The sequence below is a fragment of the Zalophus californianus genome, chromosome 2 (genome assembly GCF_009762305.2).
Source record: "Zalophus californianus isolate mZalCal1 chromosome 2, mZalCal1.pri.v2, whole genome shotgun sequence".
Lineage (NCBI taxonomy): Eukaryota > Metazoa > Chordata > Mammalia > Carnivora > Otariidae > Zalophus > Zalophus californianus.
The window spans coordinates 72,278,447-72,305,256 of record NC_045596.1 but is presented as its reverse complement, the minus strand read 5'-3'; the positions used below and the strand labels follow the sequence as shown (position 1 = coordinate 72,305,256).

General features: G+C 37.1%; 1 protein-coding gene across 7 annotated transcripts in view; it reads left to right on the top strand.

Annotated features, from left to right (window-relative positions):
* Nucleotides 1–26,810, top strand: part of FAM13A (family with sequence similarity 13 member A) — a 369,758-nt gene that overhangs the window by 47,072 nt on the left and 295,876 nt on the right. For 5 of the 7 annotated variants that reach the window (XM_027600469.2, XM_027600470.2, XM_027600468.2 and 2 more), the window contains exons 2-3: nucleotides 5,143–5,332; nucleotides 12,436–12,645. In XM_027600469.2, the coding sequence (XP_027456270.1) occupies nucleotides 5,176–5,332; nucleotides 12,436–12,645 (367 nt within the window). In that variant the 5' untranslated portion in view covers nucleotides 5,143–5,175. Of the gene's footprint in view, nucleotides 1–5,142; nucleotides 5,333–12,435; nucleotides 12,646–26,810 lie in introns of those variants that run through there. The other 2 variants (XM_027600472.2, XM_027600471.2) reach the window with 2 other exon arrangements.

Genomic DNA, 26,810 nt, shown 5'->3' with positions numbered 1-26,810 from the left:
AAGTCTCAGGTTTATCTTGCGCTTTCCTTGCACTCCTTTTATTTGGTGGTGGAGTGGCTTGCTACTCTCCACATTCCTGGTTAAATGTATTAGTTCTAGTCCCAATTCCAGAGAGTTTTAAGGCTCGCAGTTCTGAATTTAACTGGCAATGTAATCTGATTGTTCTTCAAAGTACCTTAAAATGCTGGTACTTAAATTCTTGGAGGATTGCCTTAAGGAAATACAAGCTATTGATTTCAGTAGTCACAAATTGATTTTTTTATTAAGCTCTGAAGACAAAGAGCTGCATGTAGTGTTGTCTTTCTTGGGCCTATGTAGAACCACCAATATTAAAGGTTCTTTAAGAGCCCAAGTGCCAGAGCCAGAGCACCTGGGGGTTATACTCTATAAAACTTACTAGTTGTGTAAACTTAGGCAAGTTCCTTTTTCTTTGTGCCTTAGTTTACTTGTCCCGGTGGGAATAGTAAACATGCCTACTGATAAGGTTGTTTTAAAATTTAGAGATGTTAATTTTAAAGTACTTACAACAGAGCTGGCACAAATCAGCACCCAGTAAATGTTAGCTATTAAAAAACTCAAGGCTTCTGAAACTCATCCCATTTACAAGATTGTTGGAAGTATTCTCTTTTCAGGTTTTAACAGCAGAAATATTGATGTTGCTTCTGAGCATATCTGACTTTAAGGTGACCAAGAAACTTGTAAATAATCCTATTTTCCTGTTTCACAAAAATAGGACTTTTCTCATTTCTAACAAGGGCAGTGGACTGCGCAGCGTATGCTTTTTGTACTCACCACATCTTTTGTGGAGGCAGAATTAAGCATCTGCCCTCTGGAGTCAGATTGCCTTAGTGTGACTCTTGGCTGCACCACATCCTTGATGCAACCTAGAGCGCATTACTCAGATCCTCTGTGCCTCTGTAAAGTGGGGATCACAGAAGGCTCTTCCTTCCTAGTATTTCTTTTCTGGGGTTTAACAAGTGAAACCATCTGAAGTATCTGAAGCCATGACATATAGTCAGCTGACTTCATATAAGTCAGCCATCATTATCCTTCTGATTATATCTCTTCTAAAGTCCTGGTTTTCTATATGCTCTGATTATTATTTTATTTTTTTCAAAGGACTTTTATCAGTTGTGTGTGTGTGTCTGTCTGTCTATCTGTCTATCTCAGAACAGAAATGGATTCTGGCTACCTTAAGCCCAAAGAAACTTCAGTAGCAAGTTATGGAGTGGATCACCACATGAAAGAACAGTTGAAACACCAATGTCAGGGCGGCTCAAGAACCATAGTAGCTCCAACAGTGCAGGTGGCAAGAGTTAATCTAATGGTTAATTAATGGCTTGTGGGAACACTGCAGCTGGAACCAGTTAGCTCCAGCCTTTTTCTGTGCTTGTGACCATCCACTCAAGCGTCAGTGGCCTGCAAGAGAGAAGGGTCTGATGTACCTGGTAGGGAGCCTGAGGACAGTTCTTGTGAAAGGGTGGTCCTTTTCAGTGGCAGTCCCTACGACGTTATTCACAACAAGGGTATAGTCATTCCCCAAAAGACAGTTAGGATATGTTACTAGAAAAAAAAGGGGAAGTGGAGATGAGGTGACCCCAAACCAACAAATACTTGATGAATGGGAATATACACAAAGCAAAGTTTAAAGAGTTAAGTTTGACTCAAAATATCTCAATTAGTCATTTTTAGCTTATTTTAAATCAAGGTAAGATATATGTTTGAAAAGGTAAAATTACATAGATATTGACATAAAGAAGTAATGATATATCATTGTCTAAGAGTAGAAAATAATTTCAGTTTAAGTAGAATTAATCATAAATGACTTTATTTCTACAGTTATTTTTCCATGACTAAAGGACTATTGAATATTTATTACTTACCAGAGGGGTCATTATATTTGCTGTAAGCTGCTGTATATATTTTTTTTAATAATTTAGCTATAGGGGCACCTGAGTGGCTCAGTTGTTTGGGCGGCTGCCTTCAGCTCCGGTCGTGGTCCTGGAGTCCTGGGATCGAGTCCCGCATCGGGCTCCCTGCTCGGTGGAGGGCCTGCTTCTCCCTCCCTCTCTCTCTGCCTGCCTCTCTGCCTGCTTGTGCTCTCTCTCTGTCAAATAAATAAATAAAATCTTTAAAAAAATAATAATTTAGGTATAAACTACTGAAGTAGTATAGTAGTTTAGGTGGTAACATCTCATTGCTTCCTGCTAGCTGATTTCTTCATTAACCAGGCTAGACTTTTGTATTTGTGGTCACTGACAAATTGATTGTGATGACTCAGGAAATAGTTGTTTTGTTTCATTGTGTTTTTTTAAACAATATTTATTTTTAAAATGTTAACCTGAATTACATTACCAGTTAAAAACAGAGGTTCTTTTATTATGATTACATATAAATTTTCTGTGTAGTGTGGCTCTAAATTGAGTAAACAGCTAATTTAATTTGTAGTCACTTCAAAGTCTATGAGGTCCATTGCCTGGCTCTTCCTTGAAAACTTTCTAATCCATAACACCAGGATTGCTTATCTACACTGTCTACTAACAGGAGACACAAACTGCTGTCTGCAATTCTGACTAAAGGACATAATGAAGATTAGGGGTGTTAGCAGAAAGACCACTAATTTAAACTCAAGCATTTCCAAGGAAACCTTGACTTTCTAATAAAAATTTAGGGAATTCTGATATATATATACAATATTGTTTTATCTTTATCATTCAGAAGTCATTCTTATATATTTTAGGAGATTAGAGATATATAGAGGATAATTAGATCATCAGACTACCAACCAAACATGTCTTGACCATGATGCCTTCTAAAAAAGCAAACTTTAGGGGCGCCTGGGTGGCTTAGTCGTTAAGCATCTGCCTTCGGCTTAGGTCATGGTCCCAGGGTCCTGGGATCGAGCCCCACACTGGGCTCCCTGCTCAGCGGGAGGCCTGCTTCTCCCTCTCCCACTGCCCCCCTGCTTGCGTTCCCTCGCTCTCTGTGTGTCTCTCTCTCTGTCAAATAAATAAATCTTTAAAAAAAAAAAAAGGCAAACTTTATAGACACACATTGAGTATAGAAATAATTGAGTGTATCTCCATTTTTTGAAGAAGAAATCAGAATTATTTCCTGGAAGAATAAGGATGATGATGATGATGATGGTTGTAATGATTTGTAACAATCCATAATCAGTGTGCCAAGTGTTCTTCTCATTCCTTTATGTATGTGAATTCATTGCAGTCTCCTATATCCATCCACATGAGAGAGGAACTCTTAGTATCACTGTTTCACAGATGGGGAAATAGGCACACAGAAGTCAAGTGACTTGTCCAAGGTTCACAGCTAATTAGAGCAGAATGAAACTTGAAACAAGAAGCCTGGTTCTATGCTCCAAAACACTATGCTGTATTGTCCCTGTAAGAAGATAAAACAAAAGTAAGATAAAATGTGTAGGATTTAACCTTATATCGTCAGCTGTTTTTAGTGCTACATTTTGAGAGTATTTTCAACGTATCATTTATACTGGTTACTTTTTGGCTTCTTGCTCACCAGATACACCTGGTTGACTGAAATTTCTCCTATGTTCAGTTGAAGGAGATTGATAGGTTTTTAACCCCCACAAAAAATTATTGGCTATTATAAATTTTGCTTAATTCATAATTTCCGTAGCAACAGATCATAGTTACTGCCCATACTACTACTCTGTAGTAACTAACACTATGATAATACTATAGATTATCATAAATAATATCTATAGATACTATAGATAAAATAATAGTAGATACTAAATCTGTATTGTAACTTTACATTTGCTGAATTTTCACTAGAAAAATCTGGCTTTTAAATATGACCTACCAAAATATGTAAACATCTCAATGGAAGTTGGTGTGATTCTGTAGATTATAAGATTCAAAATCAAGTTGAGAATACAGGGACCATACTCAAAATCAAGATTGTAGAATTAACTTTGTCATTTTCTCAGGTCATATATAGAGTTGATTGTAGTATGTTACTATAATTATATACAAACTGCACTAGGACTTAAATATAAATCTAACTTTAAGAAGAGGAACATGGACCTAGAGGAGGATGAAACCTATCAGTTCTGTGACTTTTGCTAAATTACTTAACTCTGATCTTTGTTTCCTCAATTCTAAACTGGAGGTAAGGTGTCTACTTTTAGATGGTAATAGCTACATGAGTTTGTACTTACAATATTTACACTTCAGTTGGTTGCTACATTCATTCTCAAAGAGTGAAAGTTTCCCCCAATCCACTGCCTCTGTCCCCAGATAAAATGGTTTGTATTTTTCCAGCTTCTCAGTGTTTAGACTCATAAATACATAACATTTATATAGTACACATGCTTCAAAAAGAAAATCCCTCATTTAGTTATAAAAGATAAATTTTAATATGGTTTAATGTAGTACTTCCTTGGGGTACAAATTTCTATTAAAAGGAAGAAACATTTGTGTGGATTTTTCATTGTGATAATTTGAATTAAATATAAGCTGCACTTTTTACTTATAATATGTACAATCTTGTGAAAATGTTTAAATTGTGACTACATGAAATGTTGCTGTTTCAGAGATAGAATATTTTGAACTTCAGTGAGAATTGAACTGATTTTATGTGCCAAAATAATGATGAGATATTCACAGATGTAATTAAATCAGAGAAACCAATGTTCACTCTACTTAAATATATTTTTTCTAAGACTCCAAATTAAAGCTACCTTAAAATGGCATCTAGATACATTTTCATCTTCAGAAACCTCTTGTTCTAGGATCTGCATGGAGTTTCAGTGATCTTATAAATGTTTTCTTTTCCTGTTAACCAGGTACTTCTGAGTCACACCCCTTGGTTACTGTAATAATCTATCTTAGATACTGAAGTGTATTGCTCCCTCCCTTAGCTACAGTTAAGTTGTGGCTTTAGGTTTCTCATTTTTCATTCTTTTAACTATTCTATCAGTATGTGCCATTCATGACACTGAGCAACCTGTGAGAGATGTTAATAGTTTTGACTTGAGTGGAAGTAAAAACTAGTAAAGACCACTCCTACGGGTCTCCAGATGCCTACATTTCAATTCAGGTAACCATGCAACCTCCTGTGGTAAATATGACTGACTGCTCTTTTTTCTTATGTTTTTTTAAGCAAAGTAAAGCAGCGGTTCGGCTGAAAGAAGACATGAAAAAGATAGTGGCAGTGCCACTAAATGAGCAGAGGAATTCAACCTATAAGAAGTTATTTGGAGTCAGCCTCCAAGACCTTCAGCAGCAGGGGCTCACGGAGAACGGCATTCCAGCTATAGTGGGGACTATCGTGGAGTACTTGGTGAAGCATGGTAAGTCGTGGTTTCACTCTGTTTTGCTTACTGTTCCTGCATACAAGAAGGTTTCTGTGTGAGCTACTTCACGATGTGTTAGAATATTCCCTAAAACACCTTAATTAGAATATCAAATTATGTAATATACCTCTTCTTTTAAAAAGGACATTAAGAGCAGTATTACTGCGTGATGTTATTTTGACACTACTGTTCAATTTACCATGGGCCAATTTAATCATTGAAGTTTCTAGTTTGGGATGATTCCTAGTTTTGAGTTCTAAAATACACTGTTCCAGGGCGCCTCGGTGGCTCAGTTGGTTAAGCATCTGCCTTGGGCTCAGGTCATGATCCCAGGGTCCTGGGATCAAGTCCTGAATTGGGCTCCTTGCTCAGTGGGGAGCCTGCTTCTCCCTCTGCCTCACTGTCGTTCTCCCTGCTCATGCATGTGTGCGTGCGCACTCTTTCTCTCTCTCAAATAAATCTTAAAAATAAAATACATGTTCTAACAATAGTGACTTCTCTTGATTCATTAAATTCCAACTGAGAGTAATGTTTAGTGTAACAACACTTTTGGGGTATCTTTTGCAGCTGAGTTCAATCCTGAACTTACTGGATGCCTTGATTGGTTTCATAACCTCGGTGGGGATGCTAAAGAAAAAAATATGGTATAGCGCCTATTATGGGGGTCGTTTGCTTTTGAAGTGATACAATTAAGCATGTAAAACAATTGGAGAATAACATAGTTCATTGAATGATAAAAAGATAAATCTCTGTTATTGAGAGCTATTTTACAGCTTTTTTTAATGATTTTAATTAAAATGGGTCTTAAAAACCTGGATAAGTAGAGAGAAAATTCTTCCATATCCCCTATATTCATGTTGTTCAAACTAGGGCAATATGATAGGAAAACCCCAAACTACATAATAAATATCAGTAAACTTTAGCAGGTTTGGGAAGGAAATCTTGTGAGGGAAAAGCTTGGAATTTTCATTGTTTTCTATAGGGAAACAACATTTCTACACAAAAGACTCATTGCAGAATAGGGTTTAAAATTAGGAATTTTTAAAGGGAGAACTTGAGACTTCAGAGGCATTCTGTACTTTGTGCAGTTTGTTTCCTTATCTTCCCATGATTACGAGTCCATTCCTCCCCCCTGCCCCCCACTAAGAACAATCCTTTATTGGAAATACGTGAGAAGCACAGTGCATCTGTTACTCTGTAGGAATGTGAGTCAGCTTGTGACAGGAAGGGTATGGCACGTAGTTCAGCCCTCAGAAGGTCAGGTGTTTTGCGTTAACTGAAAAAGCAACTATTTGCTCAGGTTCCTAGGTATGTAGATGACAAAATGATATTTTGTTCTGAAAACTGAAGAGCCAGTCTTGCACTCTTACTTCATAGGAGATATCCCCGTATCTTTAGAGGATGATAGGCTGCAGACAGGAAAGATTCTTAGAGAATAGCTCTGGGTTTATCCAAATACATTAAACAGGTTAAACAAAAAAGGTGTGGTATACAGAATGGCAGTAAGATGGGACGTTGGCCTGTAGGATCTTGAAGCCACATCAAATTGTTAGAGCTTTAAAGGACTCAGAAACATTCAGTATTGAGTAAAACTGTATCCTGATTTAGATATAAATGGATCTCTAGGTAATTCATTTAATCTCTTAAATAGGGTTGTTCAGTAATATTCATTTGGATACCAAAGTGTGACTACCTAAATTATTTTGGTTTTGTTATAGTCAGTGTTCTGATCTTTTACCTAATAATGACTAATAGTCTCTTGGGGTTACTCTTATGTAAAATCATTTTCATTTTTAAGTTTTAAAAAATTAGGCGTGCCTGGGTGGCTCAGTTGTTAAGCGTCTGCCTTCGGCTCAGGTCATGATCCAGGGTCCTGGGATCGAGCCCTGCATCGGGCTCCCTGCTCCGCGGGAAGCCTGCTTCTCCCTCTGCCACTCCCCCTGCTTGTGTTCCCTCTCTCGCTGTCTCTCTCTCTCTCTGTCAAATAAATAAAATCTTAAAAAAAAAATTATTGACTAGTTAGTATCTTTATGTGGTACAAGATACTGGATATGCACTGAAAAATCTCTCCCTCCAAAACCTGTCCCCCGATTATTCATTTCCCCTCCCAAAACATTACTTTACCGGTGTCTGATACAGTCTTACCAAGATAATTTATGAAGATATATAATCATATATGCATATGTTCTTTTTTCCCCTTGAATATAAAACAGCATTTCACAGTTACAAAATCTTTTTAAAAAGTCATTTAGCAGTATTTGGGGAGATCTTTCCATATTGCATAAAAATCTTTACCCATGTGATCCTTTTTTCCCTTACACACTGACTATATACATGTATCATTTCTTTAAGCAGTCACATGCTGATGAATACTGAGTTGTAGGTAGTCTTCTGCGATCTGTAAGCAATGATTCAGTGACCAGCCTTTCACACGGTTCATTTCAAGCACTGTGGTTTTATCTGTAGCCCTGGGTCAAGGATATGTGCATTTATAATCAACTCTGTAGGAGTTGAACCAGTTAAATTCACAACATCATTCTATGAACTTTTTGGCAAAATCTGAGTTAGGTATTGGTTTTCTTCTGTCTCTTCTTACCCATACTTATCGTTTAGTCAGGTATATTCAGGTAATGCGAACTAAATATTTTCATGGGCTAAATCAGTCCTTCTTAACTAGAGATGTAAAATAGAAAATCAGTTATCCTTAACTAGAAATGTGAAATAGAATCACTAGTGGAATCTTTTCAGAATACCTATCCATTGGTGATATTTCAGACCAACGGAATCAGATTGAATCTTGGCTTGGCAAGTTAAGGTGGGTAGGGCACCTATCCTGTGTAGTTAATTAGTGTAGTTAATTACTATGGAGACAACTAGAAGTTCCGTACTATGTCTGAAACTATCATGTTAATAAACCAAAAACTTTGTGTAAGTCTGAAGGGTGGAATGAAGTTTGTGGGAGAGATACATCAATTAGTTTCATTAATTATTTCGTATTTTTTTAAGTCAACAAGTATTTATTGTGCCTCTCCTTATTGTGCACCTACTGTGCACAATCCGGTAGGCCCTCTGTCAGGTATCAGAGGTAGGGATGATTGGTCATATTATTTAACCCTAGGTAGTTACATTAAACATTAAAGTATGATCACAGTACATGTAGAACTTTAACGACTTGAGGGAAAACCCTACATTATGAAAGAATTTTAGGACAGAAAGGGTTAAGATCAATATGAAGGTCTTTTAAAAAGACTTTGAACTTATTTTCCTAAAAAAGGAAAAATATGTAATTTTTCCCATTTGAAGGAAAATCTTACAAGTTATAATCTAGATCATCTTTATACTGTTTTAAAAATCTTGCTGACAGTGTTATTGGATTCCTTCTCTTTAGAGTGAAGATCCTATGGGATATACCATTTTAATAGTGTAGAACTCTCCACTTACCACCAGGTGTCAGAATATGCTCATTTATTACTTTGAGTAATTACTACTTTCTGGGCCAAAGTGTGCCAGTTAAGCGAATTCTGACTTCTGGCATTTTCAGTTTTTAACAATGTATTCATACTGTTTTGAAATAAATCTTAATTGTGCAGGAAAGTGACTGTCAATGGGGTAGATGTTATTTCATTTATATAATTTTTTCATTTTTAAACCAATCATTAAGTTGCTGTTCTGTGTTGATTAACCTGTACCTCCTGAAGTCAAATATAAGAGAATCTCAGAAATAAGCGAGAATAACTTCACAAAGCCTTCTAAGCATTTCCGTCCTCTGAACATTTCTTTTTCCTAAGAATTTGGAGTAGGAAAATTGAGAGATGACAGTCTGGTAAGCCTCATATGGGTATTGGATATATTATAAACTTGTAAGGGGCTTTAAAAAATTGTATGGGTTTCTTTTCCCCCAAACTATAATACAGCCAGGGGGAAATTGCCCCTAGTTGAAAATCACTGGATATCATAAGAATTGTTTGGGTGAGAGATATTTTTGAGGGAAGAGAGTTAAATAAATGGAATAGGGGCGAAAAAACAGTCGAGAAGAAGCATGAACCTCAATGACTCCCATTTATACCTTATCTCTCTGCCAATAAAGGACAGTGGGATCAGGGACCTTGAAGGACCAAAGCCAGTTCTTAGAGCTGGGTAGTTATTTTGGAATAACTGGAAATATTTATTTGAGGGAAGGGTCCAAAAGCCTAGTTGGAAAAGAAAACCTAAGGTCAAAGCTAGAAAAACACTGTGAAATCAGGTCCATGAGGCGTTTGCTGGCCAAAAACAGGCTCAGGAGCTGGGTAGGTATAGGACTGAGATGCAGAATTCTAAATTTTCATGATTTGGGCCTTGACCAGAGATGGGTGCCTTTTTTTGGGTGCTGTCTGTTGAAGGCAGTACACATTTCTGAAGTTACAGATAAAGCTTGTAGAATGGAGGAAATAGACCTTGAAAGCTTTAAAAATGAGTTAAACGGGAAGTCTCTCAATAACTGAGATTCTGCAGTATTAAAGGGAATGGCATCATGTTTGTTGCTGTGTAACAGATTGCCCCAAAACATAGTAGTTTAAAACAACAGTGTTTATCGTCTCATAGTTTCTGTGGGTCAGGAATCTGGGCACAATCTAGTTGTGTCTTCTATCTTAGGGTCCCTTATAAGGCTGCAGTCATAACAGTACTTGACTGGGGGAAGGTTCACTTCCAAGCTCATTCATGTGGTTGTTAGCAGGATTCAGTTCCTTGTGGGCTGTTGACCTGAGGGTCTCAGTTACTCACTAGTTACTCACTGACTGGTGTTCCAGAAACCACCCTCTGTTCCTTGCCACGTGGACCGCTCATAAGATAGCTAACCAAATAAAAAGCATCTGATTCATCAGAGTGAGCAAGCCTGCAAAGCCAGAGAGAAATAAACAAGTAGATGAACATCGATCTTGTATAGTCTAATCTCAAAAGCAAGACTAGAACCTAATCACATAATTTTGTTATATTCTCCTGGTTAGAAGCAAGGCACTAGATCCAGACCACATGCTAGGGGAAGGGATTACACATGAGTGTGGATACCAGGAGATGGGGATCATTAGGGCCATTTGAGAAGCTGCCTACCACACACGCTGACTCTTATCTCCTTATCTGCCCTGGTCACACTGGTTGGTGAAATACTTTTAATATCCTCACTGGTTTCACAAACTTTTATCAAAATTGGAGCTAAAATTCTCATCAACTTTTGATATTCATGTTCTTCACATCCAAAGTTTATATGCAAACATCTTATCAGTCTACAAACTCCATAAAGATAATGGTAGTGTTTGAATTTTTTTTTTAAGTTTCTTAACACAGTGCCAGGTACTTATTACATATTTATTGAATTGAAGGGTTCATAAAATGTTTTATCAAATTACAAATTAAAATGAAATTAGCATTCTTCTTTTTCTTTAGAAAGAGCGTTACAATTAGCAGGTAAGAGAAAGAAGCAAAGGCTGATATAAACAAACCCCCCCCCCCCATCTAAATAATTCTCATGGGCTTCAATGCCTATATCATTGCTGAATTTCACTATTAGGCTCTCAAAGGAAGAGTGGCTGGTTGAGTCCTTGGGTTGCTCTTTACTAGAAAGATTGTTCCTTGTACCTTCAGCATGCCTCCACAAGCTGGCTGGCCGCCTTATATTGTGTTCTGTCTCCTTGAACCCAGCTGGGAATCATTACCTTTCCCCTAAACCAGCTACCATCCCTCATCCCCACTTCACCTTATCCTTTAACAGTGCTTTTTCCTGGATTCCTAGTTTTTAAACCTTACTAGTTTTTAAACCTTAAAATTACCTTTCAACTCTTCTTCCTTACTCCCTTTTTGTACTAAGTTACCCAAGCATCTTTTTTTCTCTGCTTTTCACCCTTCCCACTGGAATCTCTGTCTTACTGTCTTAGGGTAGAATGTGGTTCCCTAAGGCAGGCTTTCTGCCCTCTCCATTCTCTTCTCAGCTAGCAGGATGTTCTTAATGCTTGATTATGTTGTGTTCCCCCTACCCCTTAACGCTCCCATGATAAAGTCTTCCCTTTTTGTTTTTAAGTAAGCTCCATGCCCAACGTGGGGCTCAAACTCACGACCCTGAGATCAAGAGTTGCATACTCTACAGACTGAGCCCTCTGGGCACCCCAGGTCTTCACTGTTGAACTTGACATTTGTGGCCCTCTCCCATTTCTTCCATTTTATTACCCCATTGCTTTTGACCTAAACACTCCACATTTCCATGTGTTTATCTTCCTTTATGCTGCCTTGTCTCTGCCTCTTAATTCATATATTTGTTCCTCTTTGTTGGGGATAAATCAGGGTTTTATGTGTCCTGCTACTTAACCCTCTGGTGGCCCTTTTCAAGAAAAAGAATACAAAATTAAGAATAAGAATTAGGGACAAGCATTGGAAAGGGCCTAAATAAATGACAGGGCCCTGAAGCTTAAACTGCATTAGCTTCACAGTTCATCAGCCTGTCTTCCCATCGTCCCAGTGCTTCAGTCAGAGATGGTGCAGAGCACCCAAAGGCACCTTTGTGGAGCCTTCTGTGCTGACCCCAGCCAACAGTAACATCCCCTGTCAACTGGCTGAAGGCAACGAACTTGTCTTATGCTACTTTTTTAATCTCATAGAGTCTTATCCTTGGAATTCAGTGATCACTAGAGAATATTTCTTAATTATTACAAATATAATCACATACAGTTAAGAAGTTCCCTACATACCTATTAGTTTTTCTTTTCAATAGTTTTCAAAACGCTGAGCCACTGTTGGAGCCCAGGGTAAGTTTCCTGTAATGTACTGCAGATTATATGAATGCAGTTTCTTTGTGGAAGAATCTGTTTTATGTTTATATGTGTCCTAACCTTATTCTTCGAGGTCAGCTTTTAGAACAATCCTGTATGATCATTTTAGTTGATACATAGTAGGTGTGAAAATTGATTACTGTAGGAAAATGTTTTTTGCAAAATGTGAACATTTTCCAGAACTGGATAATCCTTTAGAAAATCCTGTAGTGAGATTTATTTATTTTGTGGTTACTGTTCTCTAGAGTTAGTGTCTGTGCGAGATCTCCGTTTATTTTCTACGTGTCTGCTCCCCTGCTCCAGGACTCACCCAGGAAGGCCTTTTTAGAGTGAATGGCAACGTGAAGGTGGTGGAACAGCTCCGATGCAAGTTCGAGAGTGGAGCCCCAGTGGAGCTTGGGAGAGACGGGGACGTCTGCTCAGCAGCCAGTCTGTTGAAGCTCTTCCTGAGGGAGCTGCCGGAGAGTGTGGTCACCTCCGCGTTGCACCCTCGATTCATTCAGCTCTTTCAGGGTTAGTGCGGTTAAATCCTTCTAGCACTTCAACCAGTTTTATTTTTCAGCTAAAAGTAAGCCTTTACATATTAAACACCTAAATTTTAAATATTAAGCTAAGCTTTTAAATATTAGTGGTCTCTCCATCACCACCATCTTTCTATTTTAGTTACTCTAGGGCCCCATTATCTACCCTAAAATAATACTAAACTGGTTATGAAATACCACTATTAAGTGTAATCTCTGAGACTGTTGGCAGATGAATACTTAATATTGAAAAGCCTTAATATTTGTGGGCCAGAGAAATTCTTTTCTGACTAGTGGCTCTCCTAGAAGGAGTGACAATAAGGCATTAAGTTGGAAGTATTAATTAAATTGTATTTGGTTAGTGACCTTTTGAGACTGAATGGTCAGTAGTGTGCTGTCTTTCTCTCACAAGCAAAACTGATTCCTAAAATAATTGTGTTCATTTTACACAACTGGAGGAAAATTGGTTTTTGATTGCATTATGAAGTGATTTTGAATGAAGAAACTTCACATTTAAAGGTAGTAATTATAGGCATGATCATTATTTAGTTCTCCCTCTCAAATATAGTAAGAGAAATGATTTAGTCTTGAAAAGCCATTTCTTTCCTGATTTGTGCCATGTCAGAGTGAAAAAGAGAACATATATTTTTAAGAGTGCTAATTGCCAGGTTAAAAAGGATGTTGCTTAAAACCACATTCCTTTAAAGCAGTGGTATAATTATTCACATGTAGTAAGTATGCTAAAGAATGGGTAAGTGAGAAAGCCAACTACAACATTGTATGTTGTAGTCTACTGAAAAATAGTGATCAAATATGAAAGCAAAAATTGCAGAACCATTTGTTCGGGTGATCTAAGTGCTTTTAATAAAGATTTCCATATCGGTAAGTGATAGTAAGTGACCTATTTGAGGCTTGTTCATTAGAAACTGAACTTTTTCGTGTTTATATCTATGAGGATCTGAAGGAGGTAGCCATTGCTCCTTAACTGATTCTTCTAAGAATATTATTTTATCCTTGTCACGGAGATGTTAAATTTTAAGATAAATTTCTGAAAATCATTTTAAAATAATTGCTACAAAAGCTAGTTGAAGATTTAAATATGTCCTTCATACAAAATATTTAGTAATCAAATACTTAGTATTGCTAAGAATCTTTATTATTAATATGTCTTAATTTTAAGATACTAATATTAATGATACTATATTAATATTTGTGAATACTTGTGAATTTTAAAAGGTTTTATCAGGTTTCTTAGAATAGCTTTCATTTGATAAAGGGAATGCAGTGTTTTATTTTTTGTTACATTATAGTAATATTTTGTTATACTTTAGCTCTTCTTTGTAAATTATCTTCTCATTTATGACCTTTCTCCCTGGTAGCCAGAAAAACTGATTTGCGTCATAAAAAGCAAGTGGTATCATTCTAAAAGTAAAGCTGGTTATATACGCAACCTAAGGGGTTGTGTGATTATGCACAAATAACAAATTCTAAATGGGGCGGAGATACTTTTGCCACAGTAGCAGTAGTCTCTCACTTCCTAAAAACCTTTAGGGCTAGATCTGAGATGTTCAATGAAGGAGCTAGTAATGGAAGTACACTACTAGTTGCAGGCTGCTAAGTGACGGAAGGAAATAAAGTATGCTTTTAGCTATCAGATAGTACAGCCTCTTGAAAATAAATTTCTCTTTAATAATTCAGGTAGAAAAGAGCTATGGTGCTTCTCTTGGTTTATGCCGTATGTGGTACTCTTAGAGTGGAGGGTACACGCTCAGCTGGTCACTCGAAAGCTGGAAGTGGCAAGGCTCTTTACAGACTCACTAAAGGCAGATGTTACACTTGGACATTAAAATGCAATAAATATGTAATAAACGTGTTTTGATAAAAAAGATTACCCTACTTTTATATTTCAGTCCTCATCATAACGGATTAAATAGCTTTTATATTCTGTCACAATCCTATGCCAGATTTCTTTTTTTTTTTTAAATATTAAGGGCCTTCAAATTCTATCCTGTGTAAAGAGCAGAGTATTTCATAATTTTTCACATCAGGATCCTCTCTTCCGTGCTTTATGGGATAGAACTGTAGAGCCTCAACTAAGTATTTTTTCAGACATTTAAGCTAAACCAAAACTTCCATTGAGGACAGTCTGTTGCCTGTAAGCATTCCTGCAGTTCTAGATCATCCTTTGATCATGCAGATCAACAATGACCCTCTGTGTGAAGAACACCATTTAGATTCTTTCTCTTGTATAACAGATTATCAATTTTAGACTTGACTGGTGTCTAAAGTTCTGAGATTGTATCTTGAGTTCGCATACCAATATTTCTGCATACCAGGTATTTATCAAAAACTTCCATCTAAAGTTGATGTCTGCCAGAACCTTTTGCTTGAGGCACAGCCCTGGTTTAGACAGTTCGTATTTAAGAGAGACTCTAAAGGACTTGTGCGATCATCCTTTCCCGTGGTATTGTTAAACTTACCTCTGACTGCAACAACTTGCCTTTCTTGACTGAGGTTTCCAGGATAATTGTCTCAGCTTGGCAGTATTTCATGATTTTTGATCTCTTATCCTTACCTAGGTGGGCCAATAACATATCCACTTTTTTATTTTAACAGTCTCAGTTATGTTTTGGGAATAGATGTGGATTATAAGCAATAAAAAGATTTTAGGATACCATTCATTTCATTTAGGATTAACTAGAAATTCCTTTATTTGAATGTTCCCTATTGAAAATCTTCTGCAGTATAAATGCAAGTATGCCCATCTCACAATGAATGTTTTTTGTTACTTGATGAATTGGAATTGGATCAGTCCATCATTATTTATTTAGCCCCTCCTACTTAGACGCAGGATGATACCAAGAAATAAAAGATTAAACATTCTGACTTTAAGGAGTGTGTGATTTTAATTGAGGAGTTGGAATGTGTGTGGTGTACATTCTACAGTACTTCAAATGAGTGGTAAGGACATCCAGTCAGTGGTAACAAGGAGAGAGGGAAATCAGTCTGGATTATGGTGGTCAGAGAACACTTTGTGGAAAAGGTAAAATGGGGCACATCACTTTGGATGGAGAGGAAAATCATATAGGCAAGGAAAAGGGCATGAGCAAAAACTGTCAGTGTGAGACAGAAATGTCTAACAGAGCTGTGCATAGCTACAGGAAATTAGCAAATGGAATAACTTTAAAAGTAGGCTGAGGGGCACCTGGGTGGCTCAGTGGGATAAGCATCCAACTCTTGATTTTGGCTCAGGTCATGATCTCAGGATGGAGGATCTCCATCTTGAGAGCCCCAAGCCCTGAGTCAGGCTCTGCACTGGGCGAGGAGCCTGCATAAGATTCTCTCTCTCCCTTTCCCTCTGCCCCTCCCCCCTCACATGCTCGTGCTCTCTTCAAAACAAACAATAAATAAATGTAGGCTGAGACTAGATGATAGAGCATTTTGAATGTTAGGTTAAGGAATTAATATTGACCTACAAACAGTCCATTTTTGAAGAAAGAAGTCCTAGGATGGAAGCAATATTTTTAGCGGTGCTCTGTAAGATGGATGGATGGGAAGGTGCGGGGAGAATCTCTAGAAGACCCACAGAAACCTAGGTCTTGGTCCTAAGGACCTGCATCTGACAAATAATTGGCAGTGGAATTTTTTTAAATTGTAGTAAAGTGTATGTAACATAAAATGGACTATTTTAACCACTTTTAAGTACACACCTCAGTGGCATTAAGCACTTCATACTTTTGTACAGCCATCACCACTATCCATCTCCAGAACTTTCTCAGCATCCCAACAGAAACTGGTAATGGAATTTTAAAGAAAACATAAACATTACAGGTGGCCAGTAGTTAATGAGAGTAAGAAAGGAGTCAGAGATAACTCTACAGTTTTGAGTTTATGTGACTTGAAGAACAGTGGGTTAGGGAGGGGAGTAGTGTGGTGGCCCAACCCTGATGTCCATATGTTTGGGGAGGGCCGTGCTGCCAGAAGACCAGTTTGTCACACTGTTGTGAGTAGAAACTAATAAATCAGGAAGAACGTTTTAAGATAAAGTGGAAGTAGCACCAGGGAGAGCTCCCTGCTAATTTAGTGCTTTGAGGAGACCTGAGGCAACTGTTGTTTTTTTGTCTATAGTAATTCATATCTTTTCAGTCTGTACCTAGGGTGGGGCCTTTACTTATTCAAATGCTTTAGGCTGTCAGACCTGATCTTTTGTCAGGGAAGGAAGAAGCACAGTCATGAACTTTCGCAGCTCGCTAATGCTCCTTTACCTGTCCTCAGGTGAATCTGGGACTTAAGCCAAAGTCTCACATGCTATTAGCTTGGTAGGGTCTGATGATCTCTTTGTGGGGCTTTATTAGTCATCTTTCTCAGATCCTGCTATTGCTATTGAGGAAGGAAGAGAGATCCCGATGTGGCATCTTGACAGTTGGTCCATTAATATAAATAATGGAAGTCACAAGGGGAAGGTAATTATGAGGCCATGAAGAGGACCTCATTTTAAATAGATGACTAAAATGACTGTCAGTGCTTAGGAGAAAGGGATGAAAGGTAAAGATTTGAATTTCATAGTCCTCTATGTCGACTCATCTGAACAACAGACATTTGTTTTCTCATAGTTCTGGAAGCTGGAAGTCCAAGATCAAAGTGCTGGCAGGGGTGGTTTCTGATAAGACCTCTCTCCTTGGCTTGCAGATGGTACCTTCTCACTGTGTTCTCACATGGCCTTTTCTGTGTGTGAGCTCTCCCGGTGTTTCTTTTCTTTCTTATAAGGACACCAGTGCATTGGACTAGGGTCCTACCTTTATGGCCTCATGTAACCTTAATTACCTTCCATTAAGGCCCTATCTCCAAATGGAGTCACACTGGGGGTTAAGGCTTCAACCTGTGACTTTTTTATGGATAAAATTTAGTCCATAACACTGTGTTTTTAAAAATGTATCACAATTTAATGAATGTATGGGTAAAAAATAGCAAAAACCTATGGTGGATACTAATTAAATTGGTGAGAAATTACAAAATTGATGTTTTTGTATTAGAAATCTTAAATGACTGGCGTAGCTGGAAGTAACAAAATGAGTTTAAAATAAATGATTTTCTGTGGGGAAATTTTTTACTGGGGTGTGTTTTCTTAATTTGTATTGATAATTTATGTTTTTTGTTTCTATTTTAATATTCTCTTTAAGAACTTATGCCTTTTAGTGTTAATAATAGATGCTAAATAACTACTGACTCTTTAGTTCAATTGCTAGCAGATATTTATATCATTTCTTTTCATCCCAGCACCAGCACTAAAAAGGTATAGGCAGGATAATCTTCATTTTTGAAGAAAGAAATACCACCATGTGGGTTAGAGCAGAGGATCTGGATCCATTCTATTTTCAAATCTCCATTTGCCATTTGTTAGCTGCATTAATATGATCAAATTACTTAACCTTTTTGTGTCTCAGTGTGTTAACTGCCTATTGCTACATAACAATTACTCCAAAATGTAGTGGCTTAGGGATACCTGGAGGGCTCAGTCGGTTAAGCGTCTGCCTTCAGCTCAGGTCATGATGCCAGGGTACTGGGATCAAGTCCCACATTGGGCTCCTTGTTCAGCAGGAAGCCTGCTTCCCCTTCTGCCTACTATTCCCCTTGCTTGTGCTCTCTCTCTCTCTCTGACAAATAAATAAATAAAATCTTTTTAAAAAATGAAGTGGCTTAAAACTATGGTAAACACTTACTTTCTTTCACGGTTTCTGTGAGTTTGAAATTTAGGTGTAGATTAGCTGGGCAGTACTGGTTCAGGGTCTGTCAAGTTATCAAGAAATGTCAAGGGCTGCAATTATCTGAAGGCTTAACTGGAGCTAGAAGATGTGCTTCCAAGGTGGTTCACTTATATGGCTCCAATTCAGTGCTGGTTCTTGGCAGGAGGCCACAGGTCTCTTCTATACAGGTCTCTCCAGTTGGCTGCTGGCTGGCTTTTCTCAGCATGAGCAACTCGAGAGAGATGAAAGCTATCCTTTTAATGACTGAGCCCCAGAAGGCAAATAGCATCTTGTGTACCACATTCTATTCATGAAGATCAAGTCAATAATCTGGCTTATATTCAAGGGGAAGGGAATTTGGTGCCCTCTTTTGAAGGGAGAAGTGTCAGGCTTTGTGGACATTTTAAAACCACCACTCTTAGTTTCCCTAACTGTTAAATGGAGATCGTAGTAGTGTGTACTTCCTGAGCTCATTGGGTAAACTGAGTTTATCCATGCAAACACTTAGAACAAAAATAAATATTTAATAAAGGTTAAGCCAGTGCTTCTCAACTGTGGCAGCCCAGAGATCAAGCCCTATCACATGCCAATTAAATCATCCTCTATAGAGATGGGATGTAGGAATCCGCATTATCTATCTATCTGAGGGGGGGGAGGGGTAGAGGGAGAGAGAGTCTGAAGCAGACTCCACCCTGAGCATGGAGCCCAACGTGGGGCTCGATCTCATGACCCTAAGATCACAACCTGAGCCAAAACCAAGAGTTGGATGCTTAACCAACTGTGCCACTCGGGCACCCTGCAATTCACATTTTTAATGCAGTCTTCCTTTGCTGTGCTTATGTCCCAGTTCCTCCTCAGCCCACACCTCTGCCCCTTGTTTTCTTGTTTATAAGAAGGCAAACCATTTAGTGCAATTCCCTCCACGTTTTTACTTTCAAGCTTAAAACTTGTCTCTTTACCTTTTCTGTATCCTAACTTTGCCATCTCTTTTTAAAAAAATTACAAAAGAGTTAGAGAAGAATAAGTGCACTTCCTGACTAATGATTAAGAAAGAGGAAAAGAGAAATTTGAAGTTAGGATAAAGATTTCAAAATTCTTGTCCCAATTAATTGAAACTCTTTGAATTTTTTATTATTGGTTGAGTTGGCAAATGACACAAGATGGACTTGGGAATATTTTTGTATCGGCTGCAAGTTATTAATTTTTAATATTTTGTATGATTTTAATGAAAATTGAAGCATGCAAAATGAACATTGCCTGTTATGTGTATGAAATTGGTGATTAAAAAATTCCTTTCCAATTATTAATTTGAGGTGAAGGCATTAGCTTTAGTATTTTATTGCTTACATAAAACATTAGGGTATTTTGCCAGCAGTGAGCTTGCAGTTTTGTTTGGGAATAGAACGTATACATAGCAAGTCAGGATCCACAGATTTGAGTAGGGTTGAAAGGGAGAAACCCTTTGTAAGACAGATGATCAGGACTTTGTGGAGGAGGAAGGCAGTACTTCAGCTGGGCTTTGGAGGACTGCTAGAATTCCCACAGGTAGTATGCACTCTAGGAAGAGAGGATTACAGGAACAAAGGTGTCTGGAAAACACAGGCACATGATTTCAACAGTAAGCACAGTGTATGTGTTGGCTGGGGTGTAAGTACAGTTGGATTAGGTCATCTTTCAGTAAAATTAATCAAACAGTGAAATGGCCATTCTTAAGTAATCTTATTACTCTCAATAAAATGCAACTTCATTGCCTTGGACATATTTTTCCTCTATTTAAAGAAAGTATTTTATGTAATAGATGCATATAGTCTTTTAAAAAATCAAATAAAATTAAGACTCCTAAAGAAAATTAGCTGACCCCTACACACCCTTTGGCAGCCCTCAATTCTTTCCTAGAGGAAATCAGATGTCATTTATTTAGCTGTTCTTTGGTATTTGCTTCCATTTGATAATACTCTTATAATGTTATATCTTAATTTCTTGTAGACATTATCTCATCACTTCTGCTTATGAAATATGTAGAATTAGCTCTAGTAAGTGACAATGTAACTTACTCCAAACAATTTCTTCCAGTAGTGTTATATGACAAGTTTAGCTGATATCCTAATTAATGTTTGACTTGTTATGACTACATAAGTGTGTGTGTGTGTGTGTGTGTGTGTGTGTGTGTGTGTGTGTGTGTGTGATGTACTACTTAATGTTAATATGTGTCTTAGGTTTGGGGCGCCTGGGTGGCTCAGTCGTTAAGCGTCTGCCTTCGGCTCAGGTCATGATCTCAAGGTCCTGGGATCGAGCCCCGCATCGGGCTCCCTGCTCAGCGGGAAGCCTGCTTCTCCCTCTCCCACTGCCCCTGTTTGTGTTCCCTCTCTTGCTGTGTCTCTGTCAAATAAATAAAATCTTTAAAAAAAAAATAGTGTCTTAGGTTTATAGAAAATTATGTGAGTGAAAACATACCTGTAGATTTTTTTTCAAACTGCAATTTTTTTCCAGTAAATCCACTAACCTTTCAAAAATTTTTCAAATAATTTATCAATTCTTTATATCTGGGGGCGTTCCTCTTTGGCCCTTTTTCTTCACCCACCTAATTTGGTAGCAGTGCTGATTCTGAGATTCTCTCACCAGTATTTTTTCCTGGACCTGCTCTTTCCTGGAGTCTTTTTTCATCTATTTTGTCAGGCACTTAGTAAGTCCCTTCAATCTGGAAAATACTGTATTTTGGTCTTGGAAATTTTCCTGTATTATCTTTCTTATTTTCCTTCAAGTGTCTTTCACTGCCTTTTTCCCCCCCTTTTTTGAGATAAAATCGGTGTATAACATTTTATTAGCTTTAGGTGTACAAATAATAATTTAATCTTTGTATATACTACAAAGTGGTCATCACAATAAGTCTAGTTACCATCTGTTACCATACAATCAACCCCCTTCACCCATTTCTTCCACCCCTGAACCCTTTCACTTCTGATAACCACCAGTCTAACTCTCTGTATCTATGAGCTTGGTTTGTTTTACTTTTTATATTCCACATATAAGTGAAATCATATTTGTCTTTGTATAAATCGTATTTGTCTTTGTATGTACGACTTATTTCATTTAGCATAATATCTTCAAGGTCCATCCACATTGTTATAAATCATAAGATTTCCCTCTTTTATGGATGAGTAATATTTTGCATTGTATGTATCTTTATCTATGCATCCATCAACAGACCTTTAGGTTGTTTCCATACCTTGGTACTGTAAATAATGCTGTAGGGATGCATATATCTTCTCAAATTTGTGTTTTTGTCATCCTCAGATAAATACCTAGAAGTGGTATGGTTGGATCATATGGTAATTCTATTCTTAATTTTTTGAGGAACCTCCATACTGTTTTTCATAGTTGCTGCACCAGTTTACATTCCCACCAGCAGTGTATGGAGGTTCCCTTTTCTCCACATCCTCTCCAATACATCTTTTTTGTCTTTTGGATAATAGCCATTCTAACAGGTATGAGATGATATCTCATTGTGGTTTTGATTTACATTTCCCTGATAATGGTGATATTGAACATTTCATGTGTATGTTGGTCATCGGTATGTCTTTGGAAAAATGTCTGTTTAGATCCTCTGCCCATTTTTAAATCAGATTGTTTTGATTTTTGTTTGTTTTGTTTTGCTGTTGAGATGTTTGAGTTCTTTATATATTTTGGATATTCCTTATCAAATATATAGTTTGTAAATACTTTCTCCCGTTTAGTAGGTTACCTTTTTATTTTCTTTCCATGCAGAAGCTTTTTAGTTTGATGTAGTCCCACTTATTTTTGCTTTTGGTTGTCTTAAAGAGTCAGATCGAAAAATTCAATACCAAGATCAGTGTCAAGAAGTTATCACCTATGTTTTCTTCTAGATGTTTTATGGTTTCAGGTCTTACATTCAAGTCTTTAATCTACTTTGAGTTGATTCTCCTGTACGTTGTAAGATAGTGGTCTAGTTCCATTTCTTGACACATGTCCAGTTTTCCCAGCATCGTTTATCAAAGAGATTGTCCCTGACTTTTTTTTTCTTATTGGAAGCATTTCACATTTGTGATTGTTGGTAGCACTTAAAACTATGCAAAAATAATTTTTTAAAGTATCTATAAGACAGAATTGGCAGTTAAAGTGGATATTGCTTATTTATACACTACAGAATGCAGTATATTGTGTTACTGTTTAGGCTGCTTATTAATAAGTTTATGGACATGTAAAGCAGATTTTTTTTTTAATTTAAATTCAATTAGCATATAGTGTATTACTAGTTTCAGAGGTAGAGGTCAGTGATTTGTCAGTCTTATATAATACCCGGTGCTCATTACATCACCTGCCCTCCTTAATGTCCATCACCCACTTACCCATCCCCTTACCCCTTCCCCTCCAGCAACCCTCAGTTTGTTTCCTATGATTAAGAGTCTTCGATGGATTGTCTCCCTCTCTGATGTCATCCTGTTTTATTTTTTCCTCTCTTCCTCTATGATCCTCTATTTGTTACTTAAATTTGACATTATCAGTGAGATCATATGGTATTTGTCTTTCTCTGATTGACTTATTTCACTTAGCATAATACCCTCTAGTTCCATCCGCATCGTTGCAAATGGCAAGATTTCATTGTTTTTGATGGCTGAGTAGTATTCCATTGTATATATATGTACCACATCATCATCATCATTTTTTTTTAAGATTTTTATTTCTTTATTTGACAGAGAGAGAGAGAGAGCATGCACACAAGCAGAGGGAGCTGTGGGCAGAGGGAGAGGGAGAAACAGGTTCCCTAATGAGCAGGGAGCCCAATGTGGGGCTTGATCCCAGGACCCTCGAATCATGACCTGAGCTGAAGGCAGCCACTCAACCAACTGAGCCACCCAGGTGCCCCTATACCACATCCTCTTTATCCATTCATCTGTCGATGGACATCTGGGCTCTTTCCATAGTTTGGCTATTGTGGACATGACATTGCTGCTATAAACATTGGGGTGCAGGTATCCCTTCGGATCACTACATTTGTATCTTTGAGGTAAATACCCAGTGGAGCATTTGCTGGGTCGGAGGGTAGCTCTGTTTTCAACTGTGAAAAGCAGATCTTGGCTATAAGTGTCTGCCTGATTTGAGCTTCTAAAACTCTGTAACAGGAGTATGGTAATATAGTACTTGTAGCAACACCAGAAATAAAGCATTTTACTGCTTTAAAGATTTAAGATGGATTCAGGCAGGGAAGGGTTGAAGCCAAGTATACTTTGTTGTACATAGATGGAAACAATGTCTGGATATGAAAAAAGAATCTGTTTACAGTTAACTTTATTTCATAGACTTTTATAAAATGATGTTGTATTAATCACTTTTTCTAGTTCAAGAAATTTCAATTCCAGGGTACAAACCATTGATTTAAAAATTTTGCATTTCCATTCCTTTAGTACCAGTTTAAAATAAACGCTTAATATCAGCTATTTGCTATCACTGGGGAAGAAGGCAACTTGAAGTATTTACTACTAAAAAGCTTTGTTCCCTAAATGTTACTTTTCTGCAGTGTCTAACATATAATGTCACATGTTCTGTTTGCACTGTTGCAATATGGATCAAAACTCTTCTGGCAAAGGGATAGGGAAATGTTGGTATCTGTCTTGCCCTGTTTGTTATGTTACTGTTTTATTGGACTGATCTACTCTCATAAACCTGTGATCATCACCTAAATATAAGTTGTGAATGTATCATCTTTTGCTTGGTTATTTCAGTCATGCTGCTATATATAATCAGGTGTGGCACAGTTTATCAGTTTGGTTCTAGGGAGTGAGTGGATACAATTCATTGCCCTGTGCTGTTAAACTAACTTTGTGTGCTTGCTGTTACTTACTTTTTACAGGCATCCTAATAAAAGCTAGACTGTTTCTTTAGGGGAAGAGAGACTTATTTAATGTAATTTGAAGACTTTTCCAATAGAAAATGAAATACTATTGGAAATAATATTTATTTTCTAGTTTTCAGCAATTGATGGTGCTTTGTTGTGGTATCTATGGGAAGTCTACTGCCATTAGAGGGATTCTTATTATCCTCACTGAGAAGGAACCTTGCTTCTTAGTTTCTCTAGGTCTCTATTCTAAGCAATCTGTTAGTGTTGGTAAATTCTGTAGGAGAGTCTATTCTGAGCCATTAACTTTCTGTAAGGGGAAAATGGTGGATTACCAGAAAGACCATTGAAACAGGGGGTGCCATGGGCAAAGGGTTGAGTATTTGTTTGGAGAATTAAAACCTGTGAAACACTTTGTACCCAATTGATTTAAAAAAAAAAAACACACACATTTTTAAAGATGTTCAAGAAAAAAAAAGTAAACTGTCCTTTCCCATTCTATGTTCTTGGCTCCTTTGTTGAAAATTACTTGGCTATATATGCATGGGTTTATTTCTGGGCTTTCTGTTTATGTTCCATTGATCTCTGTGTCTATATTTATGCTAATACTATATTGTTTTTGATTACTGTAGCTTTGCAGTATAATTTGAAATCGGGAAGCATGATACCACCATCATTGTTGTTTCTCAAGATTGCTTTGGCTATTCAAGGCTTTTGTGGTTCCATACACATTTTAGGATTATTTGTTCTACTTCTGTGAAAAATGCCAATGGAATTTTGATAGGGATTGCATTGAATCTATAGATTGCCTTGGGTAGTATGGACATTTTAATAATGTTAATTCTTCTGATCCATGAGCATGGAATACCTTTCCATTTATTTGTGTCTTCTTCAATTTCTTTAAATAATGTCTTGTAGTAGTCAGTGTACAGGTCTTTCACTTCCTGGTTTAAATTTATTCCTAGGTATTCTTTTTATATAATTGTAAATGGGATTATTTTCTTAATTTCTCTTTTTTATAGTTTGTTATTAGTGTTTAGATACCTAACAGATATTTACACTGATACGTTGTATCTTGCAACTTTACTGAATTCATTTATTCTAACTGTTAATTGGTGAAGTCTTTAAGGTTTTTGTTATATGGTATTATGTCATCTGTGAATAGTGACAGTTTTACTTTTCCTTTTCCAATTTGAATGCTTTTACTTCTTTTTCTTGCCTAATTGCTGTGGCTAGGATTTCTAATACTATATTGCATAAAAGTGGTGAGAGTGGCCATCCTTGTCTTACCTGATCTTAGAAAAAAAGCTTTCAACTTTTTACCCTTGAGTATGATGCTAACTGTAGGTTTTTATATATGGCCTTTATTATATTGAGATACATTCCCTTTATACCCACTTGGTTAAAAGTTTTTATCATAAATGGATATTTAATTTTGTCAAATGTTTTTACTGCACCGATTGAGATGATCATATGATTTTTATCCTTCATTTTGTTAATATGGTATATCACATTGATTGATTTGCAGATGTTAAACCATTCTTGAATTCCTGGAACAACTTGATTAGGGTGTATGATCCTTTTAATGTATTGTTGAATTGGGTTTGCTAATATTTTGCTGAGAATTTTTACAAGTATGTTTATCAGGGATATTAGCTTGTAATTTTGTAGTGTCCTTGTCTGGTTTTGGGATCAGGGTAATTCTGGCCTTATAATATCAGTTTGGAAGGATTCCTTTCTCTTCAATTTTTGGAAGAATTTGTGAAGGATAGGTATTAAATCTTTAAATGTTTGGTAGAATTCACCTGTGAAGCTATCTGGTCCTGGACATTTGTTGGGATTTTTTTTTTCACTGTTGATTCAGTTTCCTCACTAGTAATCAGTCTATTCAGATATTCTGTTTTTCATGATTCAGTCTTAGAATATCACATGTTTCTAGGAATTGATCAGTTTTTTCTATGTTATGACACTGGTTGGCATATAGTTGTTCATAGTGGTCTCTTATGATCTTTAAATTTCTATGATATCACTTGTAACTTTTCTCCCTTTCATTTCTGATTTTGGGTGCTTTTTTGTTCTTGGTGAGTCTAACTAAAGGTTTGTCAGTTTGGTTTATATTTTCAAAGATCAGCTCTTAGTTTTATTGATCTTTTCTATTGTCCTTTTATTTTCTGTTTCATCTATTTCTGCTCTGATTTTTGTTTCCTTCCTTCTAATTTGGGCTTCATTTATTTTTTTCTAGCTGCTTAGGTGTAAAGTTAGATTATGTATTTCAGATTTTTTTTCTTGTGGTAGGCCTGTATTGCTATAAATTTCCCTATTAGTACTGCTTTGCTGCATCCCATACATTTTTGTTTTTTGTTTTTTATAGATTTTATTTATTTATTTGACAGATAGAGACACAGCGAGAGAGGGAACACAGGCAGGGGGAGTGGGAGAGGGAGAAGCAGGCCTCCCGCTGAGCAAGGAGCCCGATGTGGGGCTCGAACCCAGGACCCTGGGATCACGACCCGAGCCAAAGGCAGACGCTTAACAACTGAGCCACCCAGGCGCCCCCAT